General features: G+C 33.3%; 1 protein-coding gene across 1 annotated transcript; it reads right to left on the bottom strand.

The window, feature by feature from the left end:
- Window positions 1-2,052: 2,052 nt before the first annotated feature.
- On the bottom strand, window positions 2,053-8,084 carry LOC129944428 (tyrosine 3-monooxygenase). The gene is made up of 8 exons (XM_056053854.1): window positions 7,553-8,084; window positions 5,748-5,859; window positions 5,611-5,664; window positions 5,458-5,541; window positions 5,295-5,366; window positions 4,094-4,913; window positions 3,461-3,587; window positions 2,053-2,844 (listed from the first exon to the last, which is right to left on the bottom strand). Exons 1-8 carry the CDS (start codon window positions 7,619-7,621, stop codon window positions 2,446-2,448), a joined length of 1,737 nt encoding a protein of 578 aa, XP_055909829.1. The 5' UTR covers window positions 7,622-8,084; the 3' UTR covers window positions 2,053-2,445.
- Window positions 8,085-8,299: the final 215 nt, after the last annotated feature.

Below are 8,299 nucleotides of genomic sequence, written 5' to 3'. Positions count from 1 at the left end.
CGCTTGTTTGTTGATTGTGAAACGATTTTCCGTCACAGCTCACAGAAATGCCTTTTGCCAAAGTGCCAAAGAAGGAAAACTTCTTTAGCTGTGCTGAATATTATTATTTCGCCAATTTAATAAAATTGTATACCTTTATATATGATTTAATGGTCAAGACTTCAATAAATTTGTACATGTACAACATACAAACAAAAATATAAATTTTATGGCAATATGACTGCGATATGAAAAAATTCTTATAATGCCTTTGTTTATATGAATCAAGAAACTAATTAAAAAGGTTAGATTCCATTACTCTCAAATTAATTGGAATTTGGACTTTTTATATCTATTTGAAAATACTTCAAACAGTAGGTTAATAATAGAAAAAAAAACAAGAAAATTTGATAATTTATCGATTTATAAAGTTTAAGAATTTTATACAACACGTTATTTTAACATACAAAAAATAATTTTAATAAAACTAAAACAAAACACTAAAAGGTTTATTATTAATTAATTATTTGATAGTAAAATAATTCGCTCATTTCTAGTTTATTTTTTTCGGAATGGGTATTTTCAAGTTTAGATTCTGGTATGCGAGAAGTTTAAGTTTCCTTATAATTTATGTCGGTTTTGAGTTTTTTAATGAAATAACTAGATCACTCAGCATACAAACATTAAACCGGTCACAACCAGGCTTACTTGGAAGTCTTTGACGCATGGTATACGTATGCTTTACTATAAAACATTTATACTGTTAATTTGTCTTGCTAACTCAAACACTAAACAATTCCAAGACTAATTGACATAGAATAATCTGTTATCAATTTAAAAAAAAAGTAAGTGCACCATTATTATTTTTCATGAAAGGTATATAGTATCGTTTCCTAAACCACCAATACATTTTTTCTTACTGACTCTATTCTGCTAAAAGTAGTTCAAGTTTCCTGAAAGCGGAATAGAAATTTGCTGATGTTAAGAATTGCCAGAACCCCCATCATATCAGAATACAAACCTTAAAATCAACTTCTTTTTAAGAAATATATAATATGGATATCTTAAAATTAAAGGTTATAAAGTTAAATAGGGTATTTAAATTTTAAATAAAATTGATTGAGGTAGTAAAAAAGTCTACAATTACTCAATTAAATGTTATTAGTTTGTAAAGAAAGCTTTAAAAACACCACAAAAAAGTATTTCATTGAGAATAAAAATCTGAATGAATAACAGGTGCACTTTGCACACAATCAATGTACATCTTATTAAAAAAGTACTAAACCAGAAAATTAAGTTCGAAGCAACTCAATACCATAGCTGTTAACTCTGTGGTAATACTACCACCTGACTTCCCGCCTTCTACGATTTCAATCAAGTCGCGATACACAACCAGCATCACTAACCACATCCGAGAATATGATATTAACTTCATGGAAATGGTTGTGAACTTCACCTTAAGATATTGTCTCTCAGGGAAGTGCATATCATTTGGTTTACTAATTTTTGCAATATCAGAAAAAGGTTTATACGAGTACAATGCCAACCACGTGCCATGTAAATTTCTAGCAGACCATCAACATTTCAATGAATCAACTCGATCAAAAATTCCTAAAATATCAACATTTCCAAAGAAGAAACAGAAAAAAGACAATTTAATTATTTTTTAAAGTTTTATTAAAAATTAATAAATAATAACATAAGAGAGCTGGTGCACAATACGCAAACTAGTTGCGCAAACAATAAAATTCAATACTACATTGAGAATAGTGTACAGAAGAAAAACATAACTAATATTTAATTGAATTTGTGAAATACATTTTAAATAATTTTAGCAACTTTCAAATTAGTACACTATCAACAAATTGCATATCTATATACGATTACGAGTATAAGAAACAAAAATTAATTACAAATCTAAATAAGAGAATAGCACAATTGTTTTATAATATTGCTGATGTCTTAAGCGCGCAAAACATTTGTATCATTTAATTTACTTTATAGATATATTTATGTATATATGTATATGAATATTTAAATATTAACACGAAATTTACTTTTGGATGCACAATCTTTTTGTTTTTGTAATCTGTTCACTTACATATTGACTATCTACAATTATATACTGATTAAATCTATATATCTAATAAGATGTGTATATTTTCGTGCATATTTTAGGTATGTATGTTTTGTATAATTAAATACTATGATTTTTGGTCCAAAAAAATACAATATTTTAAAAAATAAATTAAAATTAAAAACAAAATCAAAAGAAAAAGAAAAATAATAATTAAAAATGAAAATAATGTGTGTAATAGTATAATACAAGAGGAAAGACAAAAATACTTAAGTTATCGCAATGTGAAAATCATTTAAAAAGAAAATAAAAATAGTAGTGGACGACAATATAAGATATAATAAAAACGAGGATCTAAGAATAAGTTGTGAAAACCGTCCATGGTCCGTTTAGAAGGGGCTCCTCAATTTGTCGATGGCATTTGTCAGATGCATGAGTTCGGTGTTCAATTGTGTTACCAAAGTGTCGAGTTTGTCCACGGAATCCAAAACCTCTACGCGTTCAGTGTGTGGGTTGAATCGAACTTCGAATGGACGTGACATGGTTGACACCCAGCGACGGAACTTCTCCTTGGCATCCTCGAAACTCTCAGCAACGTAATAGATTGGTTGATATTCTTGATCCTGGTAGGGTTGAACAGCTGTGGAAGCTGGTTCGAATGCGCGGTGTTCTGGCTTCTCGCTGATGGCGTGCAAGAGCTCACCATAAGATGATAGAAGACCGGCACCGTAGGCCTTGATTTGACCTTGCTCCTTGCACAAACCGAACTCAACAGTGAACCAGTATACCTGAAAGTATAGAAAAGATGGACAAAAATCAATAAACAGGTCGTCCTTGTGGCTGATCTTGTTACAGAAGCTAGAAACCGCGTTTGCCTTGTTCATGGCAAAAAACCAACCGCACAAAAATGGTAAATACCACTCTTAGCCAAATACCATTCAAACCACCTAAAGACGAGACATATGTATGCGATTGAGTGATTGACTGCTAACGATGGCTGCACTGCCGATCGGCAATTCGCAAGTGATCTGGAGCAGGGTCCAATGGTGTGGTACCAATTGCCTGCCTTTTCTGGCTCAAAGACCTTTTTTGCCACTGCTGCTGCTGCTGCCAGATAGTTTCAATGCTAAGACAATTTGGCCATGCACCGCACCGAACAGTCAAGTCAATCAGAGGTTTAAACGGCCGGCCTAATGGTGCTCACCACAACCAAACAACAAAACACTTTACGCTAAAGGAGACCATGACTATGATTGGCATTTTGCGCAATTAATCCATGACAATGGTTAGTTACACGGTTAGCGAGCAACATTAATTAAACGCTGTTTCTAGTTCAATAGCTTGACTTGGGTTAAGCAAAATAAAAACTGCAATACATTCACAAAGAAGAAAAATAAAACTTACAGTGGATAGTTTTTCGATTTCTTCATCGGAGGCACCGAGAGAAGCAAGTCCGATTTCTTGTGAGAACTGGGCAAAGCTTGGATCGGCAAGGAGTGGCATATGTCCCAACAACTCGTGGATGCAATCACTGTAATGAGATACAAAGAAAAAAGAAAAAAATATATTTCATGAAGGAAACGAATAGATTAAGATTTCAATCATGGTCATTGCCTTTTTGCCCCGTGTGTATAGATTTTATGTATTTTCCATAGAAAGATAATTGTATTTCACTTTGAAACAATAAAAATTATAAACTCCTTCTGATGATGCCTTGGCATCCTTTTTGCATGGCTCGGCAACTCAATTACCCTTATAATGGGGTGACAAAAAGCTTTCCGTTTTCTCTATGCTACATCACAGGGTAAAATATGAAAGTAAAAATTTAATAGGCAATTACTGCCACTTTAACGTTCTCCTTCAAAGGAGTGGAGGCTGTAGTTCCGTTTGAATGAAGAAGGAAAAGAAACTTTTCTGCTAGAGAATCAGTAACAGTTGGAGTTACGACTTTTACAAGTCAATGTCAAAAGGCAATGCGATGACAATAATATTGTAGGTCAAATTAAATTATATATACAACGAAATATATGTACTTACGGTTCGGGAGTGTGGTATGGTGAGTTAACATGTCTGACGTATTGTGTGCTCTGGAATACTCTGAAAGCCAACGAAGCTAAGAAGTCACGAGCTGTCAACAGACCAGCAGCTGGGCGAAGTGTGAATCCAGTGTTTTTCTTGAGGAAGGCACTCATGTCCTCCAACTGGGGAATGCGATCTTCGACGAAAATCTTCTCGTCTTGCAACTTCTTGAAGACGGATCTGTATTCAGCACAAGCGTGCTTTGGCATAAGGTCAAGCACGGTGCGGAAAACTGACCGCCAGGTCTTGTTCTCAACATCGGTGTAAGGGATGAATGGAATTGGGTCAGAGAACTTGTATGCAAAAGCAATCTCAGCGATTTCCTTACGACGTTGACGGTAAACCTTGTCAGCAAAACCGGGATGGTTCATGTCCAACTCAGGTTCGTACTTGGTCATAAGATGGTTGCAGTTGTCCAATTCGGAGGCGTGTTTTGGGAACCATGGAGCCTTGACACTGATGCTATTTTCAGCCAACAAATTAATGCTAGCGAATGAAGCTGACTGACGGAGGGAGCGAATCAATTGCAAAAGATTAGCCCTGGTCATGTCCAATTTAATGAGGACGTCATGTTGAACACCTTCTTCACGAGATTGACGCGATTCCAAATGAGAAATTGATCCATGGTAGTTTTCGATGGCCTTAAGGATACGGCCAAGCGAGCTCATGCCATCCTTTAGGCGAACAACAAGTGCAGCACTTTGCAGGGCATTCTCGGCTTCCGGTGATTCAGTGGCCGCGTTAGCGAGGACGATTTCGTCTTCGGTTAATCCAGCATCTAAAAATACAAAAATAGAAATAGAAAATCTCATTCACAAAAGGGAAGCGATTTAAGAAAAAGGTAGCCAGAACCGAGACTTTTTATGCAATGAGGGATTCACGGCACGAAAGTGTCACATATATTATAACATTAAGTGAATGATGGTAATAGAAAGAAAGAGGGTTAAATCTCTCTCTCAATTTTCCACCCTTGGGTGAGTCTGAATTTTATTTTTTTGCTCTGCTCTCAACACCCACGAATGTCACATTAAGTGCTTTCAACTTGCCATTGTTGGTGTTAATCCAAGTAAAAAATGTATATTCTTATGATGGAAGTAATTTATCTCAATTCCTCGCATAAACATTAAAGTGGTTTTGGTTGGGAAATGTGTGTACTTACCGTTGGAATTGGTGTTATCTCCACCCTGTTCGGTATCTTCACGAGTTGGTTCTTGACCATAAGACTCATTATCTGAATAAAACATGCAAAATTATAAATAAATAAAAATTCAACAACAGAAAAGAAAACAAAATTAAAAAACCTAATTCTCGGGATATGTTACCTTCAAAAACTGGAGCATCATCAACTTCGTCAGGTATTTCAGCGTTTTCAACTTCTTGATCGTTTTCAAATTCAATTTTTTGTTCTACATAATTCAAACCAAAAAAAACATAAATAAATAAAAAACAAAAAATTGAAAATTAAAAAAATCTACCTTGAGGGACGTGTTCGCCCTTGGCTTGAAGGATGCATTCTTCTAAAGTTTGGTCTGAACAATCAAAATCAAGCAAAAAAAAAACAAAAATTTAACGTCATGCAACAGGGATAAGGTTAACATTTATCAGGACTCACCATTGGCCTTTGTACGAGCCTCTTCCAAAACAGATTGCTTGGTCTGCTTTACGACCAAAGTCTCAAAACGTGCATCATCCACAAGTGAACGACGACGGGATGGATATCCATTCTGAAAGTAAAAGAATAAAATATGATGGGATTAGGCATCGTATTATCATTCCTTTTTTTGTAACTTCGAGTGCATGTGCGGTTGCCTAGGGCACTAAGAAGCTTTGAATTGAGAGATGGGTAAAAGGCTTTTTATAATATCATTTCAGTGAGAGGAAATTAATCTAGGAAATAAGGAAATTAACTTTTCAAAATCAGATTGATATAGAACAACGATTGTTTTAGCCTTTAGAATGAAACTTGTTCGAGATGATAACTTGAATTTATTAGAAGATTAAACTTGATCTTGAACTGAATTAATTTTTATTTAATTATATCGATTTATATATATTTGTATTGTGATTTGTTAAAAATGTGATAGTAGAAACTTAACTTATACAAAACTATACTCTCAGTATATCAGGTTCTTCTGATAGTTTTTTCGTTACTTCTGCGCTTTCAACTGAAAGTTAAACGTTCAAAATAACGATAACCTAGGGGCGTTCAACACCTTTTGTTTTTATTTCTGTGTGTCTCTGTGGAGAAAAATATTAATCCATAACAATCTCCGATTAACAGACAAATTGTCTGGATATTTAAATTAGCCGCCATTCGATGACAGAGTCCAAACAAGTTTTATTAATTCTTGTATACGACAGACGTTACGGCCTGTGGCCACTGGCCAGTAGCTTTATGTATGATATGTTAACATGATTGATGCAATTATTTTTCATCTTGAGCACGGGCTCTTGTAAAGGGCCGGCTTTATTATGTTTTGATTGAAATCTTCAAAACGTATTGATTTAAGGTTCGTAAGGTAACTTTCACTTGAATAATTTTTTTTTAAAGACGGAATGTTTTGAGTTCTACAGCCGACACGTATTATGTCATACCAAAAAGACTTGAGATGGATGATTTTGCGGATGCACAAACATACAAACCTACCAACTTAATAAACAAACTCAAACAAACCGAAATGCATGCTGTTAACAAAAAACAAACAATTTGCATAAAAATTCATTGAGATATTTTTAAGGTCGCAACTTGCACGTATACCATCTTTTGGTCGTCACAAAACCGATTAATTCAAAATCAACAAGATACCATGAAGCCATGGAGAAATAGTTGCAAAATTAGTTTTAGTTGACTTATAATGTCAAACAAAAAATAAAAAACAAAACAAAAAATGTTAAGTCGGATTAATTTGATTTCGAAAGTTAAATATAAGAGTTCAGAGAATTAAAATATCAACGAAACAAAAATTAAGTGGAATTTTTTTCTTAAATTTATAATATTTAAATTTAATATTTTAAGTACCCCCAATTTTCGGTGTCAATTAATTAATTTGTTAAACTAACAAAAACAAAAGTTCAAAACGAAGTCAGATAAATCTTGAAACTAAAATATTTAAAACAAACAAAATTAATTTATATAAATTGGACAGGTTTGTTCGAAAGTTTTCAAACTTGAGTTTTGCATGAAAAGTTCGGAATAATTTAATCTGAATATATTTATTATTTAATTGCAAATTTAAACTAAATAAAACCAAATACGCACGTCAAAAATAAATGAAATTTAAATGTTATCGAATAGTTTAAATTTGAAATTCCGTCTTAAAGGATATAAAATAATTATTAAATTTTAAGTTTTTCTGATTATAATATTGATAGTATTAATTTTGAGACAAATAGAATTTTTTTTCATTCAAAACATACCTCAATGCTATATGACTTCTTGATTGCGAACAATTCACGGTTCTTTTGTGCAGCAGCTACAGCCATCATTTTTGTTTATATGTTTTATTTATTTATTTAAGTTAAACGAAAAAATTATTTTTTAATTAAAACTTTAAGTTTTGTATTGATTTTTAATTTATAAGTTTCACTTGCTCGCTTTGGTTTTCTTTCTTGCTTTTAAGCCTGATTGAGAACTTTTGATTTCACAAAATTTCACTGCTTAATAATTTTAAGTTGTAGTTGTTGTCTGATGTCTTATTGCTTTAAAATAAGATTTTACACAATATTATATTTTTTTAAAAACACAATTCTGAAGAATATATATTTCAAATGTCCGCAAACTTTTTTTGTTAAGAATTATAATAATCTTTATCCTGGGAAGCGGTTGAAGAATCCTTTTTTTGGTATATATCCTTTTTAAGTTTTTGTTTTAGCTAATAATTACAACAGCACAACTACTTAGCTCAAGAAGCAAGTCTAAAGAGCGAGTGATAGCGAATCAATGAATGGTCTCTGGTCAGATCAAAGTGCTTAAATACTCGAGCTCGATATCGAGACACACAACTCTGGGGCGCACACGACAGAGGTGAGCAATGGTCAGGTTTTCTGCGACGTCGTACATGCCCCTGCCCTTTCCACTCCGACAACACTCACCAAAACCCACCCACCGAAATGTAAACTTTTCGATCGATGCTGAAGGTATGGTATGGTTTGGTATGGTATGGT

The sequence above is a fragment of the Eupeodes corollae genome, chromosome 2 (assembly GCF_945859685.1).
Source record: "Eupeodes corollae chromosome 2, idEupCoro1.1, whole genome shotgun sequence".
In the NCBI taxonomy this organism is placed as follows: domain Eukaryota; kingdom Metazoa; phylum Arthropoda; class Insecta; order Diptera; family Syrphidae; genus Eupeodes; species Eupeodes corollae.
This window is presented reverse-complemented; position numbering and strand designations above follow the sequence as displayed.

What these genes read in the sequence shown, in the direction of transcription:
- LOC129944428 (XM_056053854.1), bottom strand. Translation starts at nt 7,621, where the DNA reads ATGATGGCTGTAGCTGCTGCACAAAAGAACCGTGAATTGTTCGCAATC. An exon ending in GGCTCGTACAAAGGCCAATG is followed by an intron (nt 5,665 to 5,747) that starts GTGAGTCCTGAT and finishes TTGATTGTTCAG; the next exon opens with ACCAAACTTTAGAAGAATGC. An exon ending in AGATAACACCAATTCCAACG is followed by an intron (nt 4,914 to 5,294) that starts GTAAGTACACAC and finishes TTGTATTTTTAG; the next exon opens with ATGCTGGATTAACCGAAGAC.